This window comes from Sciurus carolinensis, chromosome 12 (genome assembly GCF_902686445.1).
Source record: "Sciurus carolinensis chromosome 12, mSciCar1.2, whole genome shotgun sequence".
NCBI lineage: Eukaryota > Metazoa > Chordata > Mammalia > Rodentia > Sciuridae > Sciurus > Sciurus carolinensis.
In genome coordinates this window covers 109870132-109887193 of record NC_062224.1, presented here as the reverse complement: position 1 = coordinate 109887193, position 17062 = coordinate 109870132, and the positions used below count along the sequence as shown (strand labels likewise).

Here is a 17062-nt window from a genome sequence, read left to right as displayed (position 1 = left end):
TAGAGTTCCTTGAATTACCACAAAGGAAAAATACCACGTACCATTGCTTACATCAAGAAATAGAACATTAATGACGCCCTGAGAACACCTTCATGTCCTCTTCCTTTTAATACCCCACCATAATATCTGATGCTCCCAGTCTTCAGTAGCCTGATACATGAGAAGTACATGACAATGAATTTCCAGTCTCTAGCAGGTGTCTCAGGATGTGATTTGCCCCACCGAAGGATGGGAGCTTCCGCTTCCGGAATAATCCAAGATGGCCACACTGGCTTACAAGAACAGTTGACATTCAGGGATGTGGCCATTGATTTCACTGAAGAGGAGTGGAAATGCCTTCAGCCCGTTCAAAAACTTACAGAGAGATGTGATGTTAGAGAATTACAGAAACTTGGTCTTCCTGGGTATGCATAACTTCCCTTCACAATTTTTAATTAATTATGATTATTTAATTTTCTTCCCTTGATGAATATCTTCTGGGAACTTCTTTATAAGTATGGGTTTCATATTTGTGCTTTCAAGAGAAACAGGGCATTTGTGGTATAAATAAAATGTTAATGACATTTTTTTAGTCTTTAATCTCTCCCTTTATTGGTATGTTATATATCCTTCACTTCAGAAAAGTGATACTGAGAGTAATTCAGTGGTATAAAATATTGTGGCCTACACATATAAGACACAGTTGAGAGACCCAAAGTTCAAGTAAGAATCCAAACTTCAAAATGCTGATGTAGAATTTACCTAGCAGAAAAGAATTTTCAGAAGCTTAGGTTTATTTCTCCCATTATCATTGAATATGTACTGCCCTATGTTTATCATGTTTTAAAATTCTTTAAAATCTTCTGTTTGTCTATAGTGATGTCCCAGTACATTTAAAGTTAACAACCCAAACTCCCCTTTGCTAGTGAGTGTCAGCATGATCTGAAAGGTTTTCTGTTATTTGTGGGTCTCTAGGTGATAATGTGCACATTTTTGGATAATTCTAGGACAAGCCATTTTAATAAATTAATATCCTACTGCAGTTTAATATTATTCATATATTTATTAATTAAAATTCACTTACATGTGCTCTTTATAAATAAATACTTGTTACGGATTTTCTGTGAAATGAAAGTCAAGATTCACAATAAATGCTCTTTTGTGGTATATAGTGACAGTTGCAAATTGTAGTTATATGAAAGTGTTTGTGAATAATATATCTATGAATATATATAAATTGTTGGTTAAATTTTCCTTTCCTTTATTCTTTCATTTTATATACTACATTTCATGTTGCAGAAGAGGTTTCCTAACTTCACATAACACTGTTTCATTTTTGTCTATATTTTATGAATATATGACAATTTCAAATACTTCACAAATTAGGACATTGTTGAAATTAAGATATGCATGATTCTTGTTTCTATTTCCAATAAAATTTTATGTTTTACTTGTTTGTATAAATAGTATACCTTTTTAAATGAATTTTATATTTTACGCAGATTGATTTTTTGTCCTGTGTATGTACATAGCAATGTAAATTTTTTATGTGTGAAAGTAATAGGGATAGAATCCAGGGGTACTCTAATAATTGGCTACATCCCCAGCCCCATTCTCACAAAGGTATTGAGGATGGTAATAATTGGAATTATTACCTCTGTGCCTCAGAATTACAGTAGTAATTCTGGATTATATGCATGCTCTTTATCTATATATTCATGAATTTGTTCTTATTTATAGGATAAAGACCATAGCACTTTAAAGGTAACTTTCAAACATTTTACAGTTCTTTTTATTTTTATGTGTTGTTTGTAAATTTAATTGTGATCAAAACCACAAAACAATCCTTGCTCTCCCACCATATCATGCATACTGTTCAGCAATATTAATTCAAATTGTCACATAATATATCTGTAGAATGCTTACATCTCAAAAATCAATAAATATATTTCCATGTTAAAAAAAAAAAAAAAACAGGGTAGCAAATTACAGTGCAGGAAATTCTGAGTTCCCTACTGTGCATCCTCACTCTGAAATCTTGGCTTCCTGGCTGTCTCCTACAGGTTTTATGATTGCAAGCTGCCTCAGTCTTTTTGGCAATTGAATGAATGTGTTGTGAGACCTTGATATTTTCTAGACTCTAACAAGATCCCATTATTTTATGATTCTGCTATCAAATATAGAGTATTTTTTCCCAGCGTGGGCAGCACTTTATTGAGAGACACTATCTAAATGAGTGTATACTTGGGGCAGCAGACAGAATTGAGTCTGGAATGATCTAGGAATTAGCTCAGAGGAGATGGAGTTAGAAGCAGGCATGATTAGCTTAGAGAAAAGAAAATTAAGACTGTCTTCAAATAGTTTTATTAACATCACATGGAAAAAAGAAGTATACTTGTTCTGTTATTATAAAGTACATTACTGAAATAGATGTTCTGTTAAGTGCTCTAACCACATAAGAAACAAAGGGGTGGGGACAGAAAGAAATCTGTGGAGATGATGGCTAAGTTTTGGCATTGATGATGATAATGGTTTCATGGGTATATACTTATGTTCAAATGTGTACGTGTATATTACACAAGCATATCTTGTGTATATTAATTACCTACCACTTAAGCCTGGTGAGGTGGCACACACCTGTAATCCCAGTCACTGGGAAGGCTGAGGTAGGAGTATCACAAGTTTGAGGCCAATCTTAGCAAGTTAGTGAGAGCCTGTCTCATGATTTAAAAAAGAAAAAAATGTGTGGAGGAGGCAGGTCTGGGGTTGTAGCTCTATGGTAGAGCGCCCGAGTTCCATCCCCATTCCACAAATACCTACAGCTTTTTGTATGCTAATCATGCCTCCATAAAGCAGTTACAAATATTGATATATAACTGAATCAACTAAGTAGAAACTTTGGATTTCTGGCTTACTCTATATAGTCCTTTTCTAATATATAGAAATATAAATGTGCAGTAATAAAGAGGCTCCTGAGCTACCTGTCAGTGCAGATGTGAAACAGATGAGGTGATCACCTTTCCACAAGGCTGCAGAAATTCTCACATGAATCTGATCATGAGGATAGGAAATCAGGGGTTGGTGATGCTGCCAGGTCTTCTCAGAATGCTATTCAGTCACTTTGGGAAGAAGAAAGCTCTCCCTTCTCTTAGGAGCAAACAACATCCGTCCTGGAATGTTACGCCATCAGTCTCACAAGAGATCAGCACTTTCCCCAAAACACCGAGGTGCTTCTACAGGGTCTTATAGGAACTTATTTTTTCCTCGAATTCCTATAGATTTATATCTGAACCACCCCCACAGTGCCAGTTAATTATGTAGTATCTTTTATTTCGCGCTCTAATTCTTCCATGTATGAGTTCCAGCTGTAAAATAATGACACTCATTTTCCTGGGAGATGAGGTGTAAGCTCAGTCTCATTACATTTCACTTCAGCCTTTTCTTCAAGTGCTTTGAATAACCCATAGAGTTGGAAGCAGGATCTGCTGTCTTTCTTTGTCCAGGAGCTTGTAGCACAGAATGAAGCATTGAACAGAATGAAGTCTGGACTGGGAGAACCAGCGTGACTTCTGCAGGCATCCACAGTACCAAGGGATCCGTGCTACTCAGTGTCATCCCTCTGGCCTGTGTGTTGGATCTTAGGAACTTGTCAAATCATTGAGTATTCTTTTTTGAAAAGTCATCCATCTGACAAAGAAGTAGTAGCTCGGGAAGGACGTTGTTGCTCTTCCCTTCTCATCGCTGAGAGGCAGATGCTTTGCTCCTCCTGTTAACGTGTCTGTGTCTTACGAGTGAACTGAAGAGGCAGGCGGTCTCCTAGGAACATCTTCTCTCCTTCTATTGTTAGTATATCCAGAGCCCTTCTCATTTTCTGAACCCTATTCCAAATGAACACAATACATTTTATACATTCTCTCTTCTGTATGAAATGAAAACGAGTGGTTACTAAGAGCCTGCCATGTGCTGTGCACTGTGTGAGAGTCTTTATTTTGGTGGTGGTGAGGATTTAACCCCAGGCCTTGAGTATGCTAGGCAAGCACTATACTGCTGAGCTCCACTCCCGGCCCCCTGAGAGATTCTTTTATGGGCACAACTTATATTTCAGAGCCTCTGGGCTAGGTAGGTGATGTTGCCTTTCTGTAGAGGCTGAGGGAGTGTTAAGTAACAGCCCTTATCATTCAGCTAGTAAATACAGCTGAAAGCTGGTGTAATAAGCAATGCCCTATTTTTCTCCTAAAGCTATGCCTAATTCTCACTCCTCATGGCTTTGGAATAGGCCTGTCCCACTGGCTCAAGCCTACTGTCTGCTTCTGCTGCACACAGCCAAGATGTGTCTGGGTTGTATAGCATGCAGTGTGTTTCTCCTTTTGGCACACCATGCTTTATCTTTATCTGTGGATACTTCCCCGCAGGTTGGAAAGTGTTTCCTTTACATCTTTGTAGCTATGGAATTAACAGTCTAACATGGTTATTATTATTATTTTGGGGGCATAAAATTCTTTTTAAAAAGTATTCCTTAAAAATGTTCTTTATAAAAAAATTTTTTTTAGTTGTAGATGGACACAATGCCTTTATTTTATTTTTATGTGGTGCTGAGGATCAAACCCAGGGCCTGGAATCAAACCCAGGGCCTTACACATGGCCAGGCAAGCGCTCTACCATTGAGCCACAACCTCAACCCTACAGTGTTCTCAATTATGGGTTTGTGAATTAAGTCAAATATGCTTCTTATATTTACGAGGGAAATGTATGTGTCCAGAATGTGTCTGGCAGTCTTGACACAGTGGAGTCATGACCCAGGAAAAGCACTCTCCAGTGCAAGACTCCACCAAGGACTGCACCACAGAACACCTGCTTCCAGCACACCAGAGAATATCACTGTGAGTCCTTAGACCATGACTTTGGGACCATTGCTGGCCCTCTCTTTGTCTCTCTGGGTGTGGAGGAGTTCAGTATATGCCGCCCCAAATTATGCCAGTTCTTTATAAGGACTTTTTTGAGCTAGAGACAATTGATAAAAGGGAGGCACAGGACAAGCTCTCTGCCTCCCTGGAAGGTGCCTCCAGCCCTGCATACACACCTCCAGACCAGGAAGGGCTCAGAGCCTCGTTGGTGGAGATGAGGTGGCTCTGAGTCTCCACCAACGGTCCGCAGGTAAGCCTCACCTGGTCAGCCTGTGCACCGCGGTTTCCCCACGGGTCTGCTCTCCTACAGTTTGTCGCCCCAGAAGCGCAAAGCCCTTTCCCCTTGTTTGTCTTGTCCCTCTCTACAAAATTATTGTTATTTGTTGAGATGCTGCACAAGCTCAAGTGCTAACTGCTGTTTTGAGCTGCTCGTTACTGAGTCTCCTACACATGCACTGCGTGTGTTGGGCTGCTGTGGTTTCCTCTCCTCAGCCTGTCTTTGAGCAGACTTATTTGCAGGACCCAAGGCACAGCACCTAGGAGGACAGAGACAAAATGGTTTTCCTCTTCTACAGGTGATTTATCCAGGTTTCTCATATTATCTTTGACTTGCTGTCCAACTGAGCTTTCAGAATTAAAATCCCTTTTATGATAGGGTAAGACAATTTGGATATTATTAACTGGTTAATTCAGAAGAGTTTCTGTTATTTCATTTTTAGACTACTTTGTAGTTCTTTTTTTATCAAAAGTGTTCTGTGATTTATTGTTGAATCTCATCAGCAATAAATAAATTATTGGGGGCTTGGGAGAAAAAGGAAGAAATACTGAGGTGAGGGTGATTCTTTAAGGGCTTCAAGAATTCCTGGAGTTCATTCTTCCATTTCACTGAGTGATATTCTCCAAGAATTATTTGATGTTGACCAATATCCTGTTCTGAAAGGACAGTCTGAAAAAATCATGGCAACTTGAAAAGCACTGATGATGCATGTTCGAGGAGCAGCATGGTGAAGAGATGGGGAACCTGAAATTCCTGACCGCCTGTGGTAGAGCCTCTTACATGGCATTCTGTTCCATGTGCCTGGATATTTTAAGGACTTGGTTTGCTCACTAGGTATGATAAATTTAATTCAGGTGTGATATAACATACCTGTAATCCCAGCTACTTAGGAGTATGAGGCAGGAGGATTACAAGTTCAAGTCCAGCCCAGGCATCTTAGTAAGACCCTGCCTCAAAAAAAAAAAAAAAAAAAAAAATAGTGGGGAGGAGGGGAAAAAAGGGTGGGACTGTAGGTCAGTGATAGACAGCTTGCCTGGCATGCAGAGGCCCTGGGATCAGTCCCTAGTGCCACACACACACACACACACACACACACGCATACACATGTGCGCAAACACACACTCACATGTACAGGTATCATATTTTAATTACTACATTTAATATTAGTTCATATGATTTTAACTTCTTTTATGAGCACCAGGGCCAAACCATACAGTTCTAAAATAATTTGGTTAATTTTTACTTCTTTTTACCAGAATTATTTTGTGCAAATTCTTTGTCTCCAGCTTATATAAGTGTTTCTGCAAGTGTTTTGTGGAGCCTAGCTGGTCAGATCAAAACATCTCCCCACCCTTTAAAAAGCGAACCGGAGAAAACCCTGTGAGCTAAGGAGTTGCTTCCTTCTTCCTTTGCAGTCAAACTGCTCCCTTGATCTTAAACACGAGATGTGTGTGGCTGTGCTCCTCACCCTCACCCCACAGCAGCACAGTCTTTCCAGACAGAATCTGAAGCAGAATGAAGTGTGCAAAGTAAAAATGGAGCTGTGCCAGATGCTATTTGGTGTGTGTGTGTGTATGTGTGTGTGTGTGTGTGTGTGCTTGTGATACGAAAGGCCCAGTCTCCCAGTTCCAGTAGAACCTACCCCCACCCTAGCCCATCAAAGGTTTCCTCCAGAACCTTAGGGACTTAGAATGCGCATGTGCGTGCACACACACACACACACATGATTATCCAATGCTTTTGACCATTTTTATAATAAAATTTTTACTTTGTATGGTTTTTGGTTTTGGAAGAAGTCCTGGTGGTAATCTATAAATATGCCATTTAAGACATTTTGTTCAATAATACTTTAAAATTTTTTTTTAAAGTTTTGTTTTCATGAGATTTTGAAAAAAGAAACCAAACATTAGCCAGGCTCAGTGGTTCAGGTCTGTAATCCCAGTAGCTTGGAAGACTGAGGTGGGAGGATCACTAGTTCAAGGTCAGCCTCAGCAACTTAAGCAAGGCCCTAAACAACTCAGTGAGGTCCTGTCTCAAAATAAAATATAAAAAAGGACTGGGGATATGACTCAGATGTTAAGCACCCCTGGGTTCATTCCCCAGTACCATACAAATACACAAAAAAGAAACCAAACACTATTTTGTTAACAAAGGCATTATCTCCTTTCCTATTTCTTTCTCTTTAATCCTAGTCCCATAATTAATGTATATCTTGCACTAAGATTACAGAGATACATCAATAAATCTGTGTTTATTTAGTTACTTGAAGATTTGTAGCTCTTATTTGTCAGATTAGAAAACTAAGACTCAGAAATAACTTGCTCTGGACTCTTCTCCCATTACTTCTTGTATCATGCTATAACTTGCATGAATATACTGGTTTGGTGTTTATGAGAACAGTTACAAATTTCAGAACCAAGATGCCAAAAATGCGAAGTACTCTGTGGCTCAGATAAAGTTCAGAGACTGTCCCTAAAGATCGTCTTGTCCTTTTGCCTTTATTTGGCTACAACTTGTTATACCATCAGAGATATCATTATAACACTTTAGCATAAAGATTGTAAAATGTTAAGCTACATTTAATTCCTGATTTTAGCAGCATTACTAGGAAAGGATTAATTTGACCAGAGAATATCAAGTGTTTTAAACTACTGTTTATCAGGTCCGTGGGATTAGAAAGTTATTTTTGCTTTGAGAATCTCAACTTCAGTAGTTTCTTTTATGTCTGCTCTTAATATTATGTTGTATGTTTATATGTTTTATCATATCATATGTGTATAAAAACCTTGCTTTTGATTTTGGCCTGCCTTCCCAGCATGCTGGGATGCTTTTGTACATCCTGGCGCTGCAAAAAGTCATTACTATTGCATAAACACTTCAGCTTGAGGGTGTGTCACTTGGATGCTGGGTCCTTGCTGGTCTGTTCATACTGTCATTCTACCCTAGCTGCTCTTCTGTAAATTCCAGTGATACAACATGGATTTGAGCTTCCCACTTGAAACACATAGAATAAGATCAGACTTTTATCTCTTCTCCTTGTTAGAAAGCCAGAGTGAATAGGGTCAGTCTTTTAGATGGCTGGCTTTCTGGTTTTCCTGTGAGCATTACATGTGAGGAGAAGCTAGTTCATTGGTCTGTGGGCTTAGGATTCAACAGCATAAGCTGTCAGACTAACACTGATTGAAGGTGGACGGAGCTGGGGAAGCGCATCTGTCCAACGGCTCGCCATTGGCTTCTTATTACAGCATTCTCCCTTGAGACACACTCTGCATGCTCATTCACCTTCCTCCTCTCTTCCCTCCCCTTCCTTTCCTACCCCTTCATTACTGATTCACAGCGAGAGGCAGCGCAGCAGTAGCGGCAGCAGCAAAGGCAGCAGCGCTGCTTGTCACGAATCAAGGATTGCAATGAGCTCATCCTTTTCTCCTTGCAGCTTCACAACTGCCCTGGCTTCCTGTCCTCACACGCAGACACACGCAGAGAGAGACACACACGCGCTTTCTTTCTCACACGCACACATAGCACACACACACGCTGGAACGTGCCAGATCCTTCTAAGCAGCTTGTCTGCTTTCACACGTGTGTCTGAACTCCTGCATCACTCTTGGCCATTTTCTTGCATTTGGTTGCTTTTGCCATTTTTGATTTAGATCAGCATTTATTTCATTTTCATTTTGAGTCTACTTTGGGGCTCTTGCACAGTGGATAATTTAGCCAAGATGTTTTTCTTGGGGAGACATTAGCTGACAATTCCCACCCCACACTGTCCTGTGCATCCTCCTGGGGAGACATCAGCCTGGCTCCCTCCTGCCGCAGTTCTTAAGATTGTGGATAAGAGACCCAGCTTTCTCATTCTGGATACCTACTTACTGCTCATGGAAGAAGGGGTGCCCTGCCCAGCCCCGGCTGCGAAGCTCACCCCTCCTGTCAAAAAGTCCCAGGACATGCACGACGAGAGGAGCAAGCTGGTGAATGAGTATGCGTGTCGGGTGCTGGAACTTCTGGGGATGGGGCATCGGCTGTTTGTGCCTCGGCTTCTGGCGGTGAGACTGTTTTCCATTGAACTTCATTTGTAGAGAATCTGCTGTCTTCTGTGAGAATGTTTCCCTGGAGGAGGCTTGTGATCTCCTACCTTCCTCCCCTTCTCCCCTTTCTACTGAGAAGGAAGGGCTCAGTGGCCACTGCTGTGCTGCTCCTTTGGAGCCTGGTTCATGCCACTCCTTAATTGGCTAGAGGAAACCATAGCTGTCTTCTCAGAGCCCAGGGTCACATTAGTGGCATTATCTCTGTGGAAGCAAAAAACTGATTTTCTGACTGACGAGGCTCAGCAATAGAGCAGAATCCCCAAGTGTTGCTATAGGCGTTCTGTTATTTATGTCTTCAAAGGGTTAAATTTTACAACAGACATAGTCACACATCTAGACTCTGTGTGGCTTGCTTTCTAACCTCCCCATTTGGTTGCCAAACTGATTTTTTTCCCCCCTTGGTAGGGAATTTTACTACCTAGGAATCCTTGGGTAGGAAATCATAGGTTTCTCTCCTGGAATGACTGAACTGTGTATTTGTAAAGCAGCCGAAAGCTGCTAAGACTGTGCTGAGTCTGGGAAGTCAGGCTTGCTTGTTATTTATTTCTCGAACAAGAGAAAAATCACCCTTCCTCAGGTTCTATCAAGGGTTAAAATTAAATACCCACAATCGCTGTTGCAGGGCTTCTCTTTAGTGGTTTCAGAACTATACCTAGCAACTGTTCTGTAATGTAATCGGTCTGCAGTAGTCCTATACCATTATTTGGTAGTTGAGTGAGAATAGTTTAGCTTTGTCTGTTTTACAGAATGGAGTTTAATGCCCTTCCAGAGTGTTCCCTTATTATGGTTCTCTCAGATTCAAGGCTCTTCAGTACGGTATTTACTTGACTGAATTTAACTCTTACGCACACGTATCTTCCTCCAGTATAGTTGATCTCTGCTTACACTTCTCTTTACAACTATTAACTCAGGCTTCATGTATATATGTTAATATAATCTCTTCTATTGAATTGTAACAGACACATAGGTGGCCATTTATGTAAGGAATTTCCCACCCCAAAGAAAGTCTGTTGATCATTGCCAGATGAAGTTAGATGCAATGGCCAGCATGGAATTTCAGGGATGTTATCTTGGAGAAATATAGTTCCTTTTCCATTTAAGGAAGGAATTTTTGAAAGCTGAATACATATGTTTTGATGCCTCAGTGAAGTCATTACTTCCCTGAATCACATTTTTTTATTAGTAAAGGGGAAAACTGAAGAGTCATGATTCTATCAGGGAGTTGTTTTTCTTTTTTTTTTTTTTTAAGTGAAATAAGCATTTTATTTCAGGAATTTTGACACTATGAAGTGCTAAGCTACATTTCAACAAATTCTTTGCATCTCTGAGGAATCAGGCTTGGTGTAATGTATTTCCATATCTTAAAGACTGCTTAACTTTGTGACTCAAGGGCTTCTGCTGGTGACTTTCAGTCATCTGGTGCTGCTTCTCTTTGGCATTTACATTTTCAGTGTTTGAAGGAAAACATAAATTGATAACTAAAAATATCTCTCATACTTAAATCTGCATTGGGTATGAATTTTAACTACCTCTAGTTTAAAAAAAAAATCAGCAGTGAAATCCACAGGGGTTGGGTTCCCAGGCTGAGGTCTCTGGGAGGTCCTCTGTATCTGTAAGTTGCGATTGTGCCAAGTCTGGCTGCCAAATTAGGCATCAGAGGTAGTGCATCCCTCAGGTTGTTTTGCACTCTCAGCCTTCAGAGCCACTTCACTACGTGTGAAAAGCATATGCTCAGTGGCCTGGGAGGCCCCATGGAAATCTCTGGCCTTGTTATACACAGTTGTACCTCAAGGGTTATGGAACCAGGGTAGTCAACATTTTGAGAAGTCATATGCCCTTTAATTAGCAATATGGCTATAAATTGGGATCTGCTGTCCAATGAGTAACTGCTCGAGTTTGACATGTGTGTCCAAAGGACCCAGAGTTGCCCAGCCTGGTGGTGTTGGTCAGTGCCAGTCTGCCTAGGGCCGTCCTGAGAGGAATACTGCACGTGTGGTGCTGCTGCCTTTCCATCCAGTCACGAGACTAAGCGTTGAAGTTTAAGACGCATGTGAGCATTCTTAACCTTGTTTTCAACATGAATGTAACTGGGTAAAATGAGCACACATATTTTACTTTAAAAATTTTACTTTAAAAATGCCAGTAAAGCTTTTCTTTATAAGACAAGTTAATATTTTTAAAAAGACAATCTGGTAAATGACATTTTAAGATGATGTTGTCGATTTGGACTCTGAGCTCTAGTTACTGTTCCCTGGTTCCCAGAGGGACCATCAGACTACTAGAACACTAGCTTATATAACTCCTATTTAGAAAGAGGCCCCTGACTCAATAGAAGATGCACATTTGCAGGGTTTACTTCTTGCCCTTCAAAGCTGCAACCAGTAAAGAACTCATTTCCTTTAGTAAATCAGGACAAGTACTGTGTTTTAGATACAACCAAAAGTCATCAGTTTCATGTGTTGATTCACCAGATACTCGTTTTAGCGAAATTAAAACATCAAAGAATGAACAAACAAATGTCCAACATACTGACTAGTAATGTCTCCCTCTTCTAAAGACTCTGCTTCCAAATGACTCTCAGACCTCCAAAAATATTTTTTTTGCTAAATAGAAGTCCTGAAGGAAAAGAAAGTCATTTGGGGTAAATGTAGTGCAGGTGTGGAAGAGAACCACACTTACATGTTTTTTAAAATAATTCCTTAAGAAAATTCAGACCTACAATTTAATACCCATTAGAGGCCCTTAAGGAAAGATTTATAGTCCAAGAATAGTGAGATTTTGGAATGGACTCAAATGTTAGAACCATGCTTCTTTAAAAAAAAAAAAAAAGTTGCTTTAAAATGTGATATTTTTGCACTGAATTTTTCAGTGAGAAAAACACATTAAAATGGTATCAGCAGTGGCATATACCAGAGTACATTCTCTGTAAGTGTGTGAGATTTGGAAAAAGAAGGAAAGCTTTTACTCTGTTCATGTTTAAAATTTTGTCCCTGACCCCTGGAATTTTTCTTTTTGCTATATACGACATAAGAAGTTATTACTGGTAATTATATGTTAAAACTAATGTCAGCGATAGTTTCAATACTAACACTTGGGGCACTTTCCACAGTGAGTCTGAAGGACTCCCAGGGTTAATAAACACACACACACACACACACACACACCACACACCACACACTCTAGCTGCCTCTTCAGTAGCATTGTAAGGTTCATTTTGATCAGATTTCTTTTGCTATTAAATTGCATCCTAATTTTAATTTGTGAATTTTCTTAAAACATTAATTTTAAGCAGAAGTGAAAGAGTACAGGAGAGAGTGTCTCCCCTTTTTTATCTCTGTTGCTCACAACCATAAGGATCACTTGCTGAAGAGAGATTACAACTTTTAAAAGAAGTTGAGCCAAATACAGAGGTTGCCATGTATACTTCTGATGCCCCTCAAAATCCAAAAATTAATTTTTATCTCAAAATAAGCCCTAAATCTACTCACTAACATATGTTATATAAATTTTGGCTTTTTCTTGCTGCACACTTGAGGTAGAGGCTTTATGAATTTATGGAGCACGTTTGTGTTGATATCTGTTGTGTGCCAGGTTGCGTGCTTAATTCATTTTGCTGACAGAGGTGCAGAGGATACTTAGATTGACATCTTTTCCCTCTGGGTGTTTCTTCCTACCTTCTTGAAAGGAAATAAAGGTAATAGAAGGTAGGACTTGTTTAAGGATGGGGATGTAGTTTAGTAGTAAGAGTGCTTGCCTAGCATGCACAGTCTCCGGGTTCAATTCCCTGTATTTAAAAAAATGGTTGGACTTGTTTGAATGCCTTTAAGTGTGAAGGTAATCTTTTTATATAATTGTATTCAAATGAATGAATTCAATTCAATTGAAGACGCAATTGGTAAACATTTCAGATCATTTGAAAGGATTTGTTAGAAAGTTTTGGGAACAAAAGGTAAGTTCCCAAAAGGTTGGTTGAGCCACTAATTTTCACAGGTAATCCTTTATCAGTTCTTTTTAACAGATGGGGGAATTCTTTATTTTACAAGGAATAAAATATGCCTTCACTTATTCACATATCCCTAATTCTTGTCTATGTTGTCTTCTGGCTAACATTACTTAACAAATAATGTCAGGAAAATAGTTGTGCTTTCATTATTTCATTCTTCCTTGCTATTCTGAAGACATTATATAAAATCTCCTAAGAAATTCCCAGTTGAACTCTTTCCAGTTTACATCAGTGTTAGCCTGATGGAATTCTGTGTAGTGAATAGAGATATATAAAGATAATCCAGGAGTCAGCACAGTCTCTTTAGGGTACTTGATTCTTTGATTCTTGAAAGTATTAGACTGCCTTGTTAGGGGAACCTTTTTAAAGCTTGGGTTGTGTTATAATCACAAAATCATATTTAAACTTCTTTTCATTGTCAGAAGATTAGTATCAGACAATTATTAAAGGTAACTATAACCATTAAGTTATCATCTCCATAGCCAGCTTATTAATAATTAGTATTCATGAGAACTGGTAGCCTGGTTGAAGCCATGTTTTATTTTCATAGAAAGCACTGGTACTTATATTTTATACTACTAGTATATTAATGCTTGATATTTGTGAAGCATATATATTTAATAAATAGTAATATGTTCAGTCTGATTCCAATTTTATTAAATACATATGATGTGTGTAGAAGCATGAGGCAAAAAAAAGGACAAGTAATGTAAAAAAAGTTCATTGAGTTTTTTCTAGGTGGTGACACCTTACATTAAACTTTTCAAAAAATATTCTCCAAGGGGTGGGGAGATAGCTCAGTCAGTAGAATGCTTGGGTTGCAAGCACAAGTCCCTGGGTTCGATCCCCAGAACCGCAAAAAAAAAAAAAAAAAATTCCTTTGGGGGGACCTGCATATGTTGTCTGGAAAGAAAATGTGTGACCCTTCCATGTGGACACACACATGTGAATCATAATTTAAAAAGAAAATGTCTTAAGAGCGGGCAGGAGGGTGTTTGAGGGAGGCTCTAGGTTCACTTCCCAGAACACCAAAGGGAAAAAAAAAAAAAAGAAAACACCCAAACTACTACTTTTTGATAAGTCCTTCGCAAAGTACCCAAATCTTTGCAGAGCAAGGAGTATCTATCCTTCAATTGTAGAAGGGAAAACCTCTTAGATACAGTTGTCAGAAAAGTGGCGAGTTATCCCTATAAGCTTATAATCTGCTTATGGTATTGCAAAGGCATTTGAGGTAATACTTCATGATTATGGAAGTCTCTTAAAGGTGGGATCTAGGAGGAGACAGCCCATCAGTGCACAAGCAGGACTGTAGGTTTTTCATTCACAGTGAGTAGTTACAGCTGTGCTGCCTTCTTTTGAGAGTGGTGACAAGGCACTGTTTTTCACCAGTAAAATATCAGTAGTTGAGCAGCACAGATAACTTACTGGACTATTACCCCTCATATTTATTTGGTGTTCACAAAATATGCTCATATATCTTAACTTATGTCATTCTCAAATACTTGAGATTGAAGATTTTCCCACTTTTAAAATGCGAAGACTTGGGTAATACCATGAGGCCCTCAGAGGCCTTTGCGAAGTCAGGAAAGGGCTCATCCTTTTCTTTCCCATCAGTTCTCTAAGCAGCCCGTCTTGAGTTTTCCAAGCCATTGTAGAGAACTGATCATTAGAAGTGGTGTCACCTGTGAAAAGGGAAGACTGGGGTATGGCTGTGTCGGTGTAACTGTAGGCGGGTGCTTCCCAGTAACCCAGCAGCTCCTGCTTCACTGAGGGGGCTCTTTCAGATTGCGCTTTCCAGTAGCTGCCTTTTCCAACCAGATGAAGGTGAGTTCAGACCATGATGAACTTTCTCTCCAGCACTACTTCCCATCACATTGGAGTATTCATGAGGAAGGAAATAAATCTGAGATGTACTGAATTTTTTTTTCATTGTCACTGTTGGCCCAGCTCTTATTTTTTGTTTTTTAATTTTATTTAAAAATATTTTTTGGTAATTGTAGATGGACAGCAGAGGCGAAAAAATTTGCCTATTTTTGTATGTGGTGCTGAGGATCAAACCCAGTGCCTCCATGTGCTAGGCGAGTGCTCTGCCACTGAACCCCAGCCCCCAGCTGTTTTTTGACAACTAATTTGCCAACATAAAGGTGGGCTAACCAAGACCATGTGAAACTGCCCGATGTGTTAGCTGGTATGTTCTTCTATGTGTTTCTTTAAGGGGCAGAGGAGAAAGGAAGGAAAAGTAGTGTATATTTATATAGTAAAAGAGTTGAAGGTAGACTTCATGCACTGATTCTTTAACAGATCTTAATTGAGTGCCTCCTGTATTTTGAGGCCTTGCTGTGGAGGCAACAGTGAACAAGACAGGAAATGGGGGAAGAGAAAAACTTCCTTAGGAGAAGGAGAAGAGGACAGCTATAAAACTGGAAAGTGACTTGGTGAGGGGTGGCGAGGTGAGGGAGTATTTAAGTCCCCATTCATCTTACATTTGAGACAAAATCTGGATGACAAAAAGTTCTCTCCTTGTAAAGATCTGGGAGAAAAGTATTCCAGGCAGAAGAACCAGCCAGGACAGTAATGTGCAGCTGTGAATAAACTTGATGTGTGCACAAAAACTGGAAAGAAAGCAAGTGCTTCGTCTTGAGGACAGGGAGGGAGAGATTCCAGGTGTGCTGCAGGGAGGGCAGGACTTCCGGCTGTGGGAGGCCTGCGGGCCCTGGGAAGGACTTAGGATTGGGTTCTGAACACACTGGGAACCTTTGTAGGCTTTACCCAGAAGAGTGACGTGAGCTGAAAGAGTTTTGCTGGCAATAAGGACAGTAGGTTGAGGCGAGCCCAAGCCAAAGGAGGGAGATGAGTTAGAGGTTACCGAAGTGGCTCAAGCTACGAGATGCCAGTGACTAAGACTGGTGGCGATGACAAAAACTGGGCCCTGTTGTGAACAGAAGTCAGACTTCCTACATGCTTTTTTGATACAGTCTTTAAGGTTAATCATCTTTGTATCTGAAATTAAATAAAGTTAGCATTTTTAACTAGCATATAAATCTGTGATTTCTAGGGACCATTTCTTTTAATTACTGCAGCTTTTGACAATTAAGTACTGACTCTAAAGCATCTAATTTCTTTTTGGTTTACTTGTGGGAACCATTCCCCCCAAATCTATAGTCTGTATCAGGGTGTTCACCAAAGGTTGTTTATAGCTGTTTATTAGACCATTTATTATTTATTTCAAAAGTATTACTGCAGAAAATACAACAAATATTTAAAAGAAAAAACCTATGATATTGCTATCCAGATAAGCATCTTGTTTGTTTCCTCTACCGACTGAGCTATCTCCCCAGCCCCTCCTTTAAGTCTTTTATATTAGCATCAGTATATGAATTTCCAACTGGTTATTTTTTATTCAAGTTAATTTTGCAAGCAGCAGTTTTTGTAAAAGGTCAATAGTTGACCATAATTTATTCTGCTGCTGCTGTCACTAGTTGAAAAGCCATCTTCCCATTAGGTGTTTCTTATGTAACTAATGGGCTTTGAAGGCATTGTCTGTGTCTTCAGTCATATTTGTAGTCCTGCCCTTAAGATGTTTATCAAGGTAAAGTGACAGATTAGTCCAATAGTTCTTTTTCCTTTTTTATTTTATTCTCAGAGCTGTAACTTAGTAAACTTTGCCAGGATCCACTATCATAATCTTCAGGTAGTGTAAATCCAACTTTATTTTATTAATTAACTCTCAGATTGCTTCTATAAGTTATAGTGATTTTGTCACCTTATAGCAATATCCACTGAATATTAGAAATATCTTCTAAAACTTTTGGAA

At 39.4% G+C, this 17062-nt stretch overlaps 1 protein-coding gene across 6 annotated transcripts in view; it reads left to right on the top strand.

Annotated features, from left to right (window-relative positions):
- Positions 1–17062, top strand: part of Rabgap1l (RAB GTPase activating protein 1 like) — a 663388-nt gene that overhangs the window by 510172 nt on the left and 136154 nt on the right. Inside the window, exon 1 of one of the 6 annotated variants that reach the window (XM_047519820.1) lies at positions 8545–9203. The exons of the other annotated variants lie outside the window; for them this stretch is intronic. Within the exon in view, the coding sequence (XP_047375776.1) occupies positions 9036–9203 (168 nt within the window). The 5' untranslated portion in view covers positions 8545–9035. Of the gene's footprint in view, positions 1–8544; positions 9204–17062 lie in introns of those variants that run through there. 6 annotated transcript variants of the gene reach the window in all.